We start from the raw sequence: 17,829 nt of genomic DNA, 5'->3' as shown, positions 1-17,829 counted from the left end.
CTAAAGTATGAAACCAAAACTATAACATTTTAGGCAAAAAATTGTGCAAATGTTTTAAGTTCCCTTCATCCCCTCCTCCCAGGAAGGGGGGCTTTGGAAAACCAAAGGGAGGAGGCCACCTCTGTGCACGTCCTGATGCAAGTTCTGCCTTGCGTGTGTCCCCAGGGACGGATCTGCAGGTCTGCATCCCGAAGGGCTCCACGTGCTGCTCGCGGAAGATGGAGGAGAAGTACCAGGCGGCAGCGCGCCTCGACCTGGAGCAGCTCCTGCAGGCGGCCAGCGCGGAGCTCAAATTCCTCGTCATTCAGAACGCCGCCCTCTTCCAAGGTGGGATCCGCGCGCCCGGGAAATACCCGTGGGAAATGCCCTTGGTGCCTGTGCCCACCTTGGCTGTTCCTGGTGGAGGTGGTGGTCACCGTGGTGGTCACCGTGGTGGTCACAAGTGGTCGCGTTTGCCTTGGGCTCTTGGGAGCTCCGCTCTTTTCCTAGCTCTCCGTGTTGTCTTTCTAGCAACACTGACCTTTGCCAAGCACTTTCCGTCACAAATGCCTCCTAGTCTGTGTTGTCGCTTAGATCTGCAGGTGTTTTCCAGAGCCTTCACGCTAGTAAAGCTGGTTCCCCTCCATGGTTAATGTGCGGTGAAATGATCGCTCGTTTGATGAGCGCTCTCGTGATGGGAATGCTTCATTCTGTATTAATAGTATTTTTGCCTATATTTAAAAAAGAAAGCATGAGCAACTAAGTGTGGGGTGTTTGTTTTTGKTTTTTTTYTTCATGTTGATATTTTTGCGGAATAATCTGATTTATTTTTGTTTGTGCCTCACTAACAGCAAGACCCAAAGCCTGCCAAAGCCCACGGGATGAGGGCAAAGATCTGTTCTGGCCCATGTATCCCATGTGTCGTGTTTCCCTGAAAGCAGAATGAAATAAAATGTGAGGAGATAACAGTATTTTTTTTTTTTGTAGCACTTCTTAATGCAGTGACTTTTCAGTTCCAATTTGCTAGACCGAACGGGGTAGAGCTGATGAGTCCTCTGGTTTGATAGGTGTAGGAAATGCGGGTTAGCTTCAGAAACGTACTCCAACCAGCTTGGTCACCAAAACCTGCCTCCTCAGCTGCCACTTGRCCAAAACATTGCAGTTTTGCAATTCTTGGGGTGTCAGAAATGAAATGCAAAGTTGTGTCTAGGTGCTAGTGGGGGCACTTGCTGTAGCCATGGACCCTCTGCCTGCTCTGGAGAGAGTCGTGTCCCTTGCTCTGTTTTTTTGGCCCTGGATACCATGGATCTCAAGGACCCTTTCCACACGTGATGGCTTTGAAGCCAATCTTGTTCTGGAAAGCCTTGGTCTAGTGAGTTGTCATTCTTGCAGGGACAAAAACGTATTTCATTGAAACATTCGCGACCCCTCTGCTAAGGACACGATCACTGATTTTAGAGGTCTTTTATACTGCTGTTGCAGAAGAGGAATTTCTATCTAGAGTCATGGAGGAGTTCATTTTAATTAACTTGTATAGAACCTTATGGACAATTCATGAATTTTCCAAATCTGGGTRTTTTTGTTGTGTCTGACTGTACCTGCTCAAGGGCTGCGGATTGGCACCGTTTTGCTTTCAGGTGGGTATTTCGATGGCTCTTTGCATATCCTGACAGCTGCAGAGCCCAAGGCTGTGTCAGCTCCAGAAACTGCATGTTAGACCCTGCTTAGCAGAGTCTGGTCCTTCCTGTCGCCCATGGCCCCCTGTGCAGCGAAGGGCTCTGGCGCTGCAGGGCTGTCAATTCGAGACGTCAAATCCTGCCGCTCATTAAAAACACAAGAGGGAAGCCTTTCTGTGTTCCTTTTAATATTTCTGGCCCCACATCCAAAGGGACTGCTAGTCTGACAAACCACATCTTGCTAGATATTATTTTGCACTAAATTTAATTTCTTCCTGCTGAAGCGAGGGCTACATCTCTGCTGATAAAGATCAAGGGAAATTGCCTGGCATTTACAAAAAAAAAAAAATCTCACCCAGGCCTATCTGTTACAATATTCACTTAGCAAAGTTTATTAGATTATTAGTTTTAGACCCTTGGGCTCTTTCTTCATCGCAGTTAAGGGGGAAAACAGTCTCCCACCACCCTCCCAATTCTCCCGTCACTATATTTGAATGGTACAATTAGAGCCTGGTCTTATCTTGCAGACATTTCTTAAAATTATGAGGATGATTTAAGAAGTGATTTAATCCCTTGGAAACTTGCTGAATTTGACAGTGTTAAAATTGATTATTGCTGCTTCTACCACAGTTAAATCTTACTCCAGGATTTTTTTTTTTTTGCAGGCAGGTCTCTTTATTTCTTTCATGCAGTCTATTGCTATTATCCAGCCCATTTTTGTACTTTCAAKTTCAGGTTCTTGGCTGATCACAAAAATACGCTGGATATCACGGAACTAGACTAATTTACTTTAGTTCAAAACTTGCATGTCTTTTTAAAAAGGATTCTTGCTATTGCTCAGGGGTTCTCCTCCAAATCAGCTAGTTATATTGGTGCAGTTCTCTTCCTGCAGCCAACATGCCTATGGTTTCCTCTTCCTTCTAACCTTACATCTTGCCTTCATGGGGGATTTCTGGCCCTACCTAATCTTTTTCTATTAAAACAACCTTTTTCCCTACTCAACTAATCTTTTTTCTTTTTCACCGAGTTCTCCATTCCTTTCTAGTGTGGGAGCTGGCAAGCAGGTGGCTTTTGTACACATTCATCATATCTGATATTTTCTTTACTTCCTAAGTCACAAGCTGGACTGTGATGGGTCTACGGTTGGAATCAATGATTTTTAAGGTCTTGTCCAACTATAATGATTCTGTGACTCTRAGTTCACGTCTCTTCTCTTGAGTGGTGGCATAAAATTCCCTTGCATATTGACTGTGTTGCACCGTGGATAACCAAAGTGAAGCTGTCAGCTACTCAGCATTAAATTGCTCTCTGGTGATGCACGTGCCTGGTTCTTTGCCAAGGGGAAGACAGAGTTTAARGGGAGAAGATGTGATGGAGAGAAGCACCATCCAAGGGAAGAGGACGTCCGTGTGCATCGCTCCGTGTAGGGCTCGTGTTCCCCTTGCAGCCCGTAGCATGGTTGGGAATGGCACGGTTGGGAAGGGCACAGCGAAGTGCCGGGTGCTTCTGGGGGAGTGATASAGTGTGCTCGTGGAGAAAGTTAATTGCATGATTTTAACGAGGTATCGGCAGGCTCTCATCGTGTGTCTGCTCCCAGAGGGTTTTGGTTTCCTCCCTGCTTGGAGGGCCTGTGGCCATCCTGGCTTGCACTCCCTGGGAGAGGCTCGCGGGGCCTGCAGGGACTTGGGGGCTTTGGGGAGCKGTGGCTCGGGAGTTCCTAGGAAGGCGGTGACTGCATCGGATACAGACAGACCTCCCCGTAGGGCTTTGGAGTCTTCCTGCTCCTGGAGGATGCTGCTTTCTCCCTCCTCCGGAGCTGCATTCCTGGCACTTCTGGCAAAGCAGTGGCTCTGAGGAGGACTCCGATTCATCTCTTACTCTGCTCTGCAGGAGGATAAAGGCAAAGCCATAATTCTTTGTCCTACCAGGCAGGGCTGAAGGCTGTAAATCCCCCCATTAGGCATAAACGCAGCCATTTTGGTTATTTATAGTTATTTACACCACCCATTCATATCTGCCAGAGATGAAGACAGTTTTGACATTGCAGGCTTCTATCAGGTTATCTTTAATCAGTTTAGAGGCACCTAAGCCACAAATATATCAAATAGCCGTTCCGAATGTCGGAGTCCTCCAAAGCATGACTGAATTATTTATTTTGTTATGATGAAAATGTCTGGGCTTTATTGGGTTTTCTTTGAAGAACTTGATTCTGCTTGAAGTCTGGAAGATAAAAGATCAGTGATTGTCTCTCCAAGAGTCTTATTCCGAATCCTTCAAGGCTCTTCATTTTTCACGAGCTGCTGTTACTACTTTAGAGTCAAGGTGAGGGAGCTGCAACTCTCTTTTTTTTTTTTCCCCCTGCTCCCTATTACAGAGGTTTAACTATATAAAAACTTCTCTTTTTGCTGGTTATGCCTGGGATGGGTGAATTTAAGATGCACAGAGCATCCATCAGGTGAGACTGGTGGTGTGGTGGGAGGTGATGGATGTTGATTGCCAGGAAAGGATCCCAGGGATGCTGGTGCTGACATGTAGGCTGCCTGTYTTATTATTTAGTGTATTTAACAGTTGATGCTTCCAAGTCATTTAAGTGTGGCAGTGCGGGTGTTGGGAGGGTGTTGCGGGTGTTGGCGGTGGGATGTGTGTTGGGATCGTGCATCTGGAGCTGCGTCGGTCTGCATGGTCTGCACACTGCCGGGGCATGGGAGGGAGATGSTGGTGAGGAGCCTGGATCCTGGAAAAGCAGGAACCGGTGCGTACACTAGGAAAAACAGCTGYTTTTCTCAGCGTTGTGACTTGGGGGTTCTTCGGTACCCAGGAACAGGTTTATTTGCTTATGGTGCACACTCTGAGAAAAACCTCCCCTGCTGCTGTGCCTTCCTAAGGGATTTGCTGTGCTTGGGGAGCTGACCAAACGAAAGAGGTTTCCCAAAGCGAGCTGCTGTGTCCTACTGTTGGAGGACACATGGCTCCTGATACTACATGATTAATCCAAATACACTCGTCAGCTGTGCCTTGTGCTCGAGGCGCTCTCCRAAATAGTCCCGTGCTTTGTGCTGCGGCAGTTGGAGACGGGGCAGTCTGTCACTTTTGGCAGTATTTACCCGGATCTTGGCTGCCTTCCTCGCTGGCTGAGGCTGCCTGCCCTTCGCTGACAGCTTTACCTGTTGCTCTCCAGCACATCTGTGCTCGATGACAACCTGCATGTGCACAGCTGCAGCAGGACAGCAGTGGATTGCCACTGGACACCAGTATCCTCAGGCTTGTAGAAATACCAAGCTTCTGGAAAAAAACTCTTTTCTTTGTGCTTTAACTGTGTGAAGGTGTCTAACTCTCTATTTTCTTGGTATCTGTTAGTAAAGACATTTATGTGGCAGTGTTTGATGTAACTAGGTGTCTCCAGGTGCTAAATGGCCGGAGAATTAATTACTTTTGGGAAGAGAATATTAAAACTCATTAGACTTCTACAACCAAATAATTACATTACAAATACATTGTACATACATACATTACAAATCGATCTCTGATATCCCAGCTACTGTTCAGTCCTTTACTAACTAAAGCCTTGATGCATCCTTCTCTGCTGCACACCATCGCTGAGTCTCTTCTTTGAAAGTTTCCTGTTTTATTGCTTTTATTAATGTGCGCTTAAAAATAGGCATCATCTCACTGGGTCAATTCAGGCCAGTGTTTGGAAGCTGGCAGTGGCTCCTGCCAGATGCTTTGGATGCGTGAAGCTGGTGGGAAAAGGCAGCGATGTTCCCCAGGTTAATAATGATGCTCTAAGCCGATGATTGCAGGTAGGTGGAAAGCGCCGTGTGCATGGTGAGAGATCTCCAGTTGTCACAGTTGGTCTGGGGAGGTAATGTGTTTCCCTTCAAATAAGCAGCACTTATTGTTCATAAATCACAGTTAATCTGTTTATTRCGCTGGCCTGTGAGGCTGGCAGTCTGGAGTGTGCTATAATGCTTAGCTYTAGGAGCAGAGCTGTAATAGGAACAGCAGTTTCGAGTGATTTGGAATTGGGGGGATCAGCAAAACGCCGACGTTTGTGGAAGCTCTGGGTATTAGGAATGACTGCCGAGGATTGATGAGTTTCTCTAACAAATTGTAAAATCCATCAGGCGGGAGCTGGGGCATGAAACTGCCCTCCCGAGCCGGCTGGAGCGCGGCTGTGCTTTGGGAAACGCTCCTTTTGCTCCTGTTTCTGCCCCTCTCCGAGGCTGGAGCAGGGGCAGCTGTGGGAGCGCCGGGCAGCTTCCCCTTCCCGGCACCAAATCCCGCTGACACCCCTTCCTGCACGCTGGAAATGAGCCTTGGAGGTTAATAGGGGGCTCGCTGTGATTGCTCACATGCTGCTGCAGYGTTTTGAAACGCTGCGCTTAGCGCCAGGCTTGGGGCTCCCTCCTACGAGCCCAGGGTATGTGCAGGAGGGGAATTTATTTATTTATCTATTTATTTATTTATTTATTGCATATCTGGAGCCTTAAGGGCTCTTCCTTCTGCTTCCACTGTGCATCACTCTGCTGTTGCCCTCGTGGCTGGGAAGGGGAGGCTGCGGGAGGACCCCCACGCTCCTCCAAATCCTCTGCTTCCAGAAACGGGTGGTTTTCTGTAATTATGTTTTGAGCTGGGAGTTAGGCTCTCTGGTTCAAGTATTAACATACTTAAAATGCCTCCTGATGCTATAAAGTAGTCAAATTGCGTTTTTCTAGCTCATAGTCGGATGCTATAAATGTCATGTTATCCTCAGATGTATATAGGATATTTATATTTCTGTTTCCTGGTTGTTCCCATATAGAAATGGGCATGCCAGAATTTTCCATCTCTTGGCCCAAGAGGCTGAGAGAAGCATTTTCATTGTACAAAGAATTTAAAATGCCTAGAAGAGCCGGTGGTTTGCAAGCATTGCTTGGGTGGAAGGGGAATAAGCCTGTGCCCAGCACTAAAGCCGGGGACAGAAACCTGGCTCTGCAAAAAAATAAAATAAAATAAAATAAAATAAAATAAAATAAAATAAAATAAAATAAAATAAAATAAAATATCTGCTGGTTTGTCATCTATTTTACTTTTAAAGCAGCTATAAGATCTAGTGATAAAATGGACAATGGGGCATTTCATGCAAGGGATATGAACTCTTGCTGAGCCAATTAAGCTGTCAATGTGCTGTGGTTTCACATAACCTCCAACAGCCTGGGTCAGCCCAGGTGTGTTACTCACTGTGTGACTTCATCACTGATAGGAAATCAATTTTAGCAATTTATAATCTTTCATTTTCTTATGGAAGTATATTAATCTGTGAGAAACGCTTCTCAAACAGTGAGGGCAGGGAGAGCTTTTTGTGCTGGTTTATAGACTGCTGCTTCTTGGGTTATCTGCTGTGTGGCAGCCTGTGTAAATTTTGGACACGCTGGAGGAACCAAGAATAACAGTTTTCAAGCTTTGATGAGTTTTATTCTTAAAAACTTGYAAAATCGTGTGAGTGTTTTAGTCCCATATCTTTCACTACTCAAATTTAGTAGTATGAAATTGGCTTTATTCTTTGGGTGCAGAAGAGGCACACCTTTCTGCACGCCTTCCAACATCAAAGAGCAGCAGATGAGTGAGTCTGACAGATTCATAGTAAGTACCACTCAATGCAAGAATAAAGCGGATCCGTTCAGCGTGAACGGAGATGCTGATGGATGTGGGATCTTCCCTGTGTTTTGTGTTGAATGCTTGAATTTAATTTTTTTTAAGCCCAAGCAGACGGGTTGCTTGGCAGGAGCTGCAAGCTGAGCTGTGGCCAGATTGGCTCCTCATCCTGTTGAAACTAAATCTGAGCTTGGGAGCTCTTCTGAGGCCGGGAACTCTGGCACCGGGAAGACCCTGGGGACGTGTGTGTAGAAAAAGGCTGTCTAATGGGGAGAAATGCTTCATTTTTAGGATGCTGAAGATACGCTGCAGGGCCTGTTTTTGGAAACTTTTGTTACACGAGTGTCTGGGAACTCAGAAGGTCCTGATTTTTTGAGGGTTTGTGGTCTTTGAGTAGACCGGCCACTGACTTAAAAACCAGCCAGAGCTTTTGTTGTGGCTCATGGAGCCGACGGTGTCGTGTGTGTGCAGGGCTGGCAAGAAAAATCAACTGCAGGCATCCCGGGGGGAATTAAAGAGAGATTGGGGACCAGCATGATGAAACGACACCTTTTTTTCCTCTTTTTCCTCCTCCATCCTCCCTCTTCCCCTTCCCTCTACTGTAGTTCTTRGAAGTGATGTTAGTGGGATGGTGGTATCGTGGCAGGATTAAGTCTCAGGGGGTTGATTGAGCCCTTTGATGCCGTGATCTGCACGCAGGGAGCTTTGCAGGCAGGATTGGGCTGATTTGCCAGCATAGGTGCTAGGTGCTGTACAGGGGGCAAGGGAGAGTAAATGCTTTTCTATAAGTATTGCACCTATGAAATGAGTGCATCCTTTAAGATAGGTAAAATCCAGACAGAAATGCACATTTCATTCCAAACATTTAAAAAAAAATATTAATGTGGAAAAAAATCAGAATGTTTCTTTACAAAAACAATGTAATTTTAGATAAAAAATGAAGATTAAAAAAAAAAACCCTCTGAGATGAGACAAAACAAACAGCGATCTTGATCAATTGTAGATGAGTTCTGTTGCTGATTAGCTCTTCCCAAATTTGTCATCTTCATGTCAGAAAATCTATGACTGGCTGTCATAAAGAAGCAATTTTAAAAGCAGTAGAGAACAGTAAAGCAGCATCTCGGATTACAGCTCTTTGCTTTGGAATTCGCTTTTTTTTTGTTAAATGAAATTGGTGATTAACAGATTATAGTAATGCAGCATATTTGTATGGTGAAATTCCTATTATGATTGCAATGAAAAATGATGTTCTTTTCTTAGGGAAAGGAAATTAAATATGCCTAGTTACCCATGCAGGAAGCCTGGCTTATGCTAAAAGAAGAGGGAAGAATGTGAAAACTAATCGGATCAACACAATCTCTTCAATCTTTCTCATTAAAAAAAAAAAATCAAATTGCTACCAAATTTCAGAGGAATTATAATGAAATGAGAGTCTTCTACTGCTGGTTAATTACAAAATTAGTTCAATCCCTCAGTCCCTTCATGTAAGTGATCTTAAAACAACTTGTTGGCTGTTCTTAAATACTTGGTTCATAAATTCTAAAGAATTTGTAAGTGGGAGAGGGTAGCAGCCTTGCTGCTTTGAGTGCTGTTTGTGCTGCAGAAGTCCTCATCAGCTGCTTTAGGTGCTCAGCTTCCCCCTGCATGAGGCTTTTAAGATTATTTATGCCGTCTGGCCGCACAGCCACAATCCACCTTTTTATGGAACCTGTGGGAATTGCCGTGTGCTCGAGGAGAGCTGGATGGAAGTCCTTAAGATAACCTAAAAAAGATTTCCCCGTGTGGTTTCCATACAGAGCAGCTCTTCTCATTTGACTTCCAGGCTTCCTAGGTGTGTGCTCCGAAATGGCACTTGCACGTTGGCATCTGCAACAGCTTTAACGCTGGAGGCAATAAGCTATTTTTTTTCCCCATTTTTGTCATATTGCTAGACTGTTCATTTGAATGAACCTCCTGAGATGATATTAGTAACCCTGAACATCACGCTGTGCCACCAGCGAGGAATAAGCGTTGCAGTTGACATTTTGGGGAGAAGGTTCGTTTTCTGAAGGACGCGGTTCGGGATGCGCTCCTTGAGCTGCTAGGCAGTGTCACACTGCTGTGCAAAGGTTGGCCAAGGTTTTTTTTCCTTCACCTTGAAGATACGCTGTAAAGTGCACTGCATTAGTGATATTAAATGAAAGCAAGTGCTTCTCTTCAATGAGAAGGAGCCTTTGAACTGCTGAGAGGTTGAAAACCATTCGTCTCGACCTTGTGATGCTTAGCTGTGACATAAGCATGAGAAATTATTAGACTCACTTGTAAGTAAATATTTGATCCAGAAATGCGTCTTGATGGGGAGCTGGGAGAGAGTAGCCCCTTCAGACACATGGTAATTTTGTGTGATTTGTCTGTCATGAAATTGCATTCACAAAGCTGTATTAGAAGCAGATTCTGAGRCTGAAAATTTTGTGGAGATTATGATGAACTAGGCAATCTGCATAACCTCAATTTGCTTTCTTGGATCCTGTGTGTTCAAGTATATCCCGTAAATATAGGATCACATGTATTTTTCCACAGTCTTCTGCTTGTGTAAAAATTTAGCAAGGTGCTCCTATTGAAGACTTTATTCAAGAATTAGCTCTGGATCCAGCCTGCTGTGTGCAGTGCACGTCTGCTGGGGCCTGGAGCTGGCAATGCAAGGATGGAGAGGAGCTGTGTCCTGCTTCTGAGTCCTCGAGCTTTGCCTTTTCCTTGGAATTATCAAAAATCAGCAGTAACTCGCAGAATCCKGGAGCCTATTTTTAAGAGACTGCAAAGTTGAAACTCTCCCCGGATTTTCCACTGGGATTCCTTTCTCTTGCCCTCAAAGCCCAAGTGAGTTGGATGTGGGAATGTTTTGTGATATGGCAAAAACTCAACCCAACCACATCCCCCTCTGTAACTGGAAAAAAAAAAAATCATGTTTCTACAGCCTTTCACAAGATCCTGTTGAACTTCAATTTCTGTTTCAAAGCCTGGRAAATGCTTAGGCTAATTAAAGAAAAGGTCACCAAGATTTTTTACTGTGGGCAAAAAGAAAATACAAAACTCTCCCCTGCCTTGTTCTCAGGAGCAGCTGAGCYATTTTGGCTCAAATTAAAATTTGCCCAAGGCAGACTAAAGACAAAGTGCAAAGTGGTTCTAGCTTGGCCAAGTTATAGGTAAGTGGGAGCAGGGTCAGTAGGATCAGAAGCGTCACGCAACTGCAATGCACAGGGCTGCCAGCTCTGCCTGCAATCAGTTAGAGTATTTAATCTAAATGCCTGCAACAGAAAGCTGCTATAGAAGTCTGAAATGTGATCATTCATTCCGCGATTTACTTGGAAGAGACTCAAAAGCTGTAGCTGTCGCTTGCTAATGGCCAGACCTCCTTAATTAACGCCTGCTTCGCTCATGCAAGCCCTCCCAGGAGCTGTTTTACTCCTCGTGTAATGAGTCTGCACAATAGATGAGCACTTCATAAACAGTCCAGATATTCCATAAGGCTCAGTTTGTCACAAATTCACGGATACGTTCACCAGAATGAATTGTGGTTCTCATTCTGTACAACACTGTGCTTCATCTCAGCAATGCTGCGGGAGCTGGTGTGGGTCAGGAAAGGGATCTGGGTGCCTTCTCATACAGAGGGCACAGGGCTACCTTTTATTCAGCTCTTTGGGGATCCGTACACAGGATAATTCAGTTTGTGGTTGAGAAATGGTTGCTGCTATAAGGATTCTCGGAAACAGGGGATAATTTCTGGTACAGCTTTCAGAGTTTAATGCGCTGTGTCTGCACGTGGGGAGCAAAAATGCGGCGAGGAGAGGAGCGTCCTGCGGTGAGAGCTGCAATTTCATCTCCAGCAGGAGCTGAGCCTGGTTCGGGTGGCAGCAGCACAGTTGCAGATGCGGGATCTGTTGTCACCCTATGGGGACCGAGCTCCCCAGGGGCTCTGTCCTCTCCACATCATCCTGGTCTTCCTCTCCTGACGTGGCATGGCTGGGAAGATGCTGCAGCAGGACTCGGATTTCCATTCCTGCTGATGTGATCTGACGTTTCCTGAAGCGTACGGTGTTTTGGAGCGAAACGACAGCTTGGCTCTACTGCAAAATTAGTTATCTTGGTGCTTTCCCCCTTGTGAAGGGCTTGGGTGAGAGAGGGGATAGGGTGCTGAAAGGGCAGCAGTAACATTAAAGAGARAAAGTCTGCATTAAGGTGAAAAGATCTAATTAAATGTTGACTATCAGGGTGGCGTTAAACGATGTAAAACCCTTCAGGCAGCATTGCCGACTGTGCTCTTGMTGCATAGAGCCAATTTATACACCCAAGTTTATCTGCCTTATAAATTAGTCTTTAGTTACAGTGAACGGAGTACGATTTGCCCTGCTCTCCTCCSTGCTCCCTGGTCCTGCATCACGCTCTGTGCCCGGTGCAACTAATACAGCAAAGCTCCTTATGTACCACGATGAGGGAGCAYGGGCAGTGATGGATGTAAGGGGAAAAAGTTGGGGTTTATGCACGCTAGAGCCAGAATATAGGCTGTAACAGCTATTGTGCCTTGGAATATGTTTGCCCATTAGTATTTGGTTAACTTTCCCTGRCCTCTAATGATACAGAGAATACAGGGTACCCTTAAAAGGATGCACATCGTTAAAATTCTATCTGGCAATTACTGCCTTTGACGCTTTTGATTATTAATATAGATAAAAAGTAAATGATCAGAATGTAAATTCCTTTTTTTTTTTCCCTAGTGTTTCCAAATGCCTATTAAAATTATATAGGAAAGCGAGTGGTCCGTTTCATAGCACAGCCGTGTGTCACCCAAATACACTGAAATGTTTAATGGCATAAAACGAAAAGTATTCTTTTATAGTCTCTCTCTCTTTTTTTTTTTTTTTTTGGACTAGTAATGGCATTTTAGGTGAAATTATAGTTGTTCAAAAAAAAAAAAAAAAAAGAAAAAAAGTTCTGAAAATGCAGTTGCCTTGTTGTTACTACATAATTGTATTTCTTATACCCTATGCTACTTTTTGCACAATATTAAGTCAGGCTTTTAATAAAGCTTTTAAACCCCTGTAAAACAAGGGTGAGTGTTTTCTAGGGGCCTGAATCTGCTTTTTCAAGAAATACTAGTTGACTGTTACAGAATACTACATGCAAGCTTCAATCTTATTTATATTTTATTATGTTCTGYGTGTTGCTCTTTGGTTAAAAAGCACACAGAGAATGATTTCCTGTCCAGCACCTTACAACATGTGCATTTTCCAGGTCACCGTTGCCCAAATGCAAGGAGTGAAGGGAGCAGTTGAGGATTATGCTCATTTTCAGCATCCAAATGTTCTTTTTGGTGCTTGCTGCTGTATGCATCACTCTATAGGTTTGACTTTCTCTGCTTCCTGCTGTTTTATGATGGTTTCTCTTGGTCAGAAGAGGCAATCCCAGTTATTCAGTGACTGTAAGAGGGGTCTAATATAGGGACTGTGATAGCTGACAGCCAACACCATGCACATTAATAGCAAAAAGAGGTCTAATTGCATACTTGCAGCAGTTTTTCCGACAGCACCAGCTCTGTTGAAAAGTCCTCTGCATGTGTAGGAGGTTTGGGAGCGTGTCCCTGACAGGTCTGGGTGCAAAGTGCTGTCATGTCCTTGAGGCTGAAGGATGGGCAGGGAATCTGGTCCATGATTTGCGGGGCAGGTCGTGGTGGGCACAGTCCCGGTCCTCGTGCTGCAGCCCAACCCTGGGATGCTGCAGCGTGCTGAGAGCAGTGCCAGCAGAACAGCATTACTGTTATGAAAGCCTGTTAATAATTATTTAAAACCGAAGGTTAATGAAAGATTAAGGGCTGCTTAATATGATTGCAAGAGAGCTAAATAATTAAAATKAGAAAAAAAGAGGCAATTTAACGTAGCTTTGACGTGGTGCCTGGGGAATAGGCAGCAGCCTTGTTTTAATCACTTAATGGCAGTTTAACAAGCGGCGCAGTGTAGTAGATTGAGGGGTGTCAGGAAGTGCAGTATCGATGGAGAATTTAATTGGATTAAGAGACCAGATTAGTAAATAGGAGGCAGCAAGAGCTAGCTGGGAGCTGGGAGCAGGGACAGTYGAGGTGCTGGAGGGTTTGCACAGTGGGGCTGGGGGCTGCAGGTGATGGAAATGGAGACTTGCTTTGAGACTCGCTTTCCTCAATGATGCTTTTTTGCATGCCATGCCTTTAATTGTGGGCATTTTGTTTAGGGAAAGAGCAATGCTGTCTGCTCCTGGATTACAGGCAGCGTCCTGGGCAGGTTTTGCTGGAAGGAGAGCTTGCCCGAAAGCCACCCTGGCATCTTTCCAAGAAAGGTCAACCCTAGACCTAAACTCCTGCTCACCATATTGAAAAAAGCATTTGTTTTTGCATAGCATTTTGCGCACCTAACTGCATAACTTGACGGTGCTTAGCAGCTCCTAGTGTGCATGCTATTTTTTAYAGTGCTTTTTCCCTTTCCTGTAAAATAAGCCAAGCAATTGTTTAGTTTAGACAGCTGGCTTGTAAATCCGCCAGTCACTCGCCAGGCCAGGAGRACACCGAGATGCCTTATAGGCACTTTCATGCTTGGTGACTGTTTTAATTCCAGACGATTTGGAGGCTCCTTACGCTGGTTTGCAGTGAAATAAACCTGGTCCCGCTGGCTCCTGGCTGATCATTCCCTTGTTTAAGGTCAGCTTATGTTGATCTAAACTGTGCAACTAATTCCATCAACAAGTAACACTATTTACATAGCGGATGGGATTTAATTTGCATGCTGTCTGTCCTGCATCTCTCCCTGCCTTAGTATTTATGCTGTACCTGAAAGAACACGCTGATATTCACGTTAGGAGTGAGTTTATTAAGCTTACCTTGCTGCAGAGGCGCAGAGCTGGCCATTTCCCTTAGGGCAGCTTGCTTTTTATTAGTGTTTTTATGGCCCTTGCTCTAGTTGCTCTGCATCTGCCTCGACTTCAGAGCTGATYCTCTGTGTTTCTCTGCTTGCAGTGCGTTGGGGCAACCCTTCTTCCCCGCCACATCTAAGGGGCAGAATTGCTTTTCTGCACCAGCCTGGGATGTACACCCATTTTATAAACAGAGGGGAGGTTTTTAGAGGGGCATCTAATGAAAAACTGAGCACCTTGCCTCAGTTTCCCTTCTTCTCCTTGCTCTCGGGCCTGATTCACTTTGAGAGCCCAACCGTGTGGACATCAGTATGGATTTTTAAGGGTAGCACCTGGCTTTGGACAAGAACAGCAGCATGTTGGGTCCCACAGAACAGGGCAGTCTGAGAGGGGCCAGGGAGAAGGAAAGGGAGCAGTGTTGGAAGGAATGTGTCTTTACATTACTGCCTTGGCATTATACCTAATGAATGGAAGTGATCCAAGGCAGCTGAGATGGACAGAAATAGAAATCTGTTGCATTTTGCATGATTTTTTCCTTTTAATGGAAAAGGAGCTCTGTTAACCTTCATGTCATGGGCAAATTCCCAGGCTCTTACTGGGAAAGTCTTTGCTCGTAGCTCTTCAGTCTCTGCACTGCTGATGAAATCTTGCTCTTCTGCAATCAGTTGTTCAGTGCACTCCATGCTCTGTGATTCATAACCTCTATTTCTCATAAAACCAACTTTCTTCTTCCGTGCCTAAGGTGACCAAAGAGATCCATAGGGCCATCCCCAGGCTGGGAGGGCTGTGATGCAAAAGGCCTGTGCATTTCTTAGCTCTTTGGTGTCTCAGGGGGTTCTGAATTGAGAATAACTGCAGGTGCATCCCTGTGTTTGACCTTCTGCGTCGTGCGAGCTGTTAGGAGTGGGACCTTTTTGCCCCAGGTTTGCTCCATCCCCAAGTTTATTTCATGGCTTGGGGAAGGCTAATGCACTTGTTCCACTATATATATAGCCAGTATATAAAAAGCCCTAAATGTAATGAGGAAACTGCGCAGAGATTGTTTCCCTCTACACCCTCCTCTTTCATCCCGCTATGAAGATCTTCATCCAGAGCTGAGCCCTGATTAAGCAGAGTAGATTTTTTTTTTCCCATCTCCTATATATTGCTCTGAAGTTTTAGTGTCCATGCCTGCTTGCTCCTCCGGCTCTGCGTGACAGAAGCAGAGATGTCCCTCTGCCATCGTGTCACTGCCTTGTCCTCCCGCCCAGGCTGCGTCCCTTTTCTGACTGCAAAACGTGAAGAAAATGCAGAGTTTGGAAGCTTGTTAGGAGCCTGGTGCTGTGGTAGGGCTGGGTTGTGTCCAGCTGCTCCCGGGTCCTTGGACTCTCATTAGGAGAGGAGATAACCAGGGTGCYGATAAGATCTGATCTTTCAGTGAAGCAATGATTGCAGCACTGTAGGTTTTTTTCCCCATTAATAGCAATCTACTCCATCTTCCTTTTTTATTTCTTTTTTTYCTCTAGTTAGAAAAGCTCATTCTCTCGGAGTGGGGAGAGGAGAAAGAACGTTTTGGGAGGATGACAAAGATTGGTTTCTTGGCCCAAGTTGCTTTCTCCATGTGGATGTGCATTTCACAATCATCCAGGAACACATCCATCTCAGACCTGAGACCTTTGGCAGATGACAGGACACGGGACCATCTGCATCCCGGTGCCAGGGCATCAGCTGCCCTGGCTGGACCCGTGGGATGGGAGAGCCCTTGCACATTGCTCAGTGATCAGCATGGTCCTACTCTCCTGCCAGGTTGGATTTCCAGAGAGATAAGGCGCTAAATGGAGCTAAACCATCATTTTGATCCCAAGAGCAAGGCTGAGATTTTTATCTCGCTGGGGACTTTGTTGTCTCTGATATTGTCTTACTGCTGGAGCCCTGCTAGATACTTAATGGGTGCACAGGCTGCTGGAAACCCCACTGGGTTCCCTGATACGCCCCGAGGGAATTCAGTGCTCAAGTGTGCAGAGACCGGGTWGAGTTTCATTCCTCATATTATTATTACAAATCATATTATCTTAATGAAACAGGGATCTGCGTAATAGAGAATCTGTTGTGCTGGTGAAAATTAAAGATGCACAGGAGCAGCGATCGCGTTACAGTAATTGCCTCGGTGGCAGCGGCAGCGCTTTCTCACTTCACTTGTTCCTCGTTGATTGAACAACCTTTTCTGGAGGCTGTAAATCTCGGCGGCTTTCCTAATAAAGAACTAAATAGCCCAGTAATGTCTCTGAACGTAGCACTGCTGCGTTGTTCGAGGAGACGGCAGTTTTTCATCCCAACTCCCATCCAAACTGGGAAATGCCACTGTATCATATCCGCGCGGTGATTTACAACCCATGTCTTTATTACTTAACTACTTCTGGGAGAGAGGGCTTCAAAATTCAAAATATGGCATAGTTCCCAGTGATAGAAAATGTTATCATAATTATTAATTTTTCCTGGGAGATGAAGAACTTCAGGGAAATGTATCTGGAGATGGTGCCCCTTCTGCCATGGGTCCAGGGCGAATAATGAAATGCTTTAGTATATCTGTCAGGCCTTTGAAACCTGTATTTTTTTGCTGCAAGTGATGTACTGGGTGTGCTCACCAGGTCGTGATTCATCACTCTTTCCTTTTACACACAAGATGCTCCAGCAAAGGTGCCTGGTTTGGATGCTGGAAAACTCGGGAATGTGGGTTTTGAGTGGAGGTCCATGCAGAGACGATTCTCTTTTTTCCTCCTATTTTCTGAACTTGGAAGCAAGGCCCAGAATTTGCCTCCTGATTGGGACATTGCCTGCACTCCCCATGGAGAGGCTGTGAAGATCCTTTCCTTCTWGAAATGCTGGTTACTTAAATCTGTGAGAAGAAACATTTAAAACAGTTCTTAACAACACTAAGCAAAGTCTAGGTTCTTTTAGGTGTTGTTGAAGTCTTAACTAGCTTAAATGTTTAACAATTCAGCCACTTACTATAAATGCAGCAGGAGTTTGGTCCATCTCAGGAGTTTGGAGGAGTAGCTTGTGGTGCTCTTGTTGAGCTTGGCCCTGGCATGATGATGCAGCAGGGGCTGTCCAGTTTAATTCTTTCCACATTCCTCTTTTATTTGGAGCGTAGAAAGGGTGATTGAAAGCTTGGGCAGGGGAAAGTTATGGGCATGGTGGCTCTTTACCTTTAGGTCAGAGGATTTGTGGAAAGATGGGCTAGAATTGTCAGCTGCAGAAGAACTCCATGACAAGTGTAGTGTCTTAAACAAGCCATGGTGTAATTTTTATGGCAGATAGTATTTTAGCTGTTGACTCTGTTCCTTTCTCCATGGAGATGATCTCAAGCTGCACTTCTCTGAACTCTGGTGTCTGTTCAGCTCCATGTCATTAAAGGRCTGTTTGGAAGGTTGGCTCCTCCAGTGCTCCATGAACTCTTCAGATATTTGGGCACAACCTTTTTATGGCTTTTCCTTTCTTTCTGCCTCTGGGATGTAGCTGCTTTCCATGTCCTGTCAGAGTTGAAGAGAAATTATATTTTTTCCAGGAAGCTCCCATGAAGATTTGTAGGCAGCAGAATGTAGGCAGTGGTGACATGCAGACCTGRACTGGCCAGTGTCTTTGGACT

General features: G+C 45.1%; 1 protein-coding gene across 1 annotated transcript in view; it reads left to right on the top strand.

The window, feature by feature from the left end:
- The first annotated feature begins 203 nt into the window (after nucleotides 1-203).
- Nucleotides 204-17,829, top strand: part of GPC3 (glypican 3) — an 84,726-nt gene continuing 67,100 nt past the window's right edge. The window contains exon 1 of the mRNA XM_026039142.1: nucleotides 204-327. Within this exon, the coding sequence (XP_025894927.1) occupies nucleotides 219-327 (109 nt within the window). The 5' untranslated portion in view covers nucleotides 204-218. The remainder of the gene's footprint in view (nucleotides 328-17,829) is intronic.

Source organism: Nothoprocta perdicaria, unplaced genomic scaffold, assembly GCF_003342845.1.
Source record: "Nothoprocta perdicaria isolate Ctin4 unplaced genomic scaffold, notPer1 scaffold_22, whole genome shotgun sequence".
Lineage (NCBI taxonomy): Eukaryota > Metazoa > Chordata > Aves > Tinamiformes > Tinamidae > Nothoprocta > Nothoprocta perdicaria.
The sequence above is the reverse complement of the archived record's forward strand: the minus strand, read 5'-3'. Positions and strand labels throughout refer to the sequence as shown.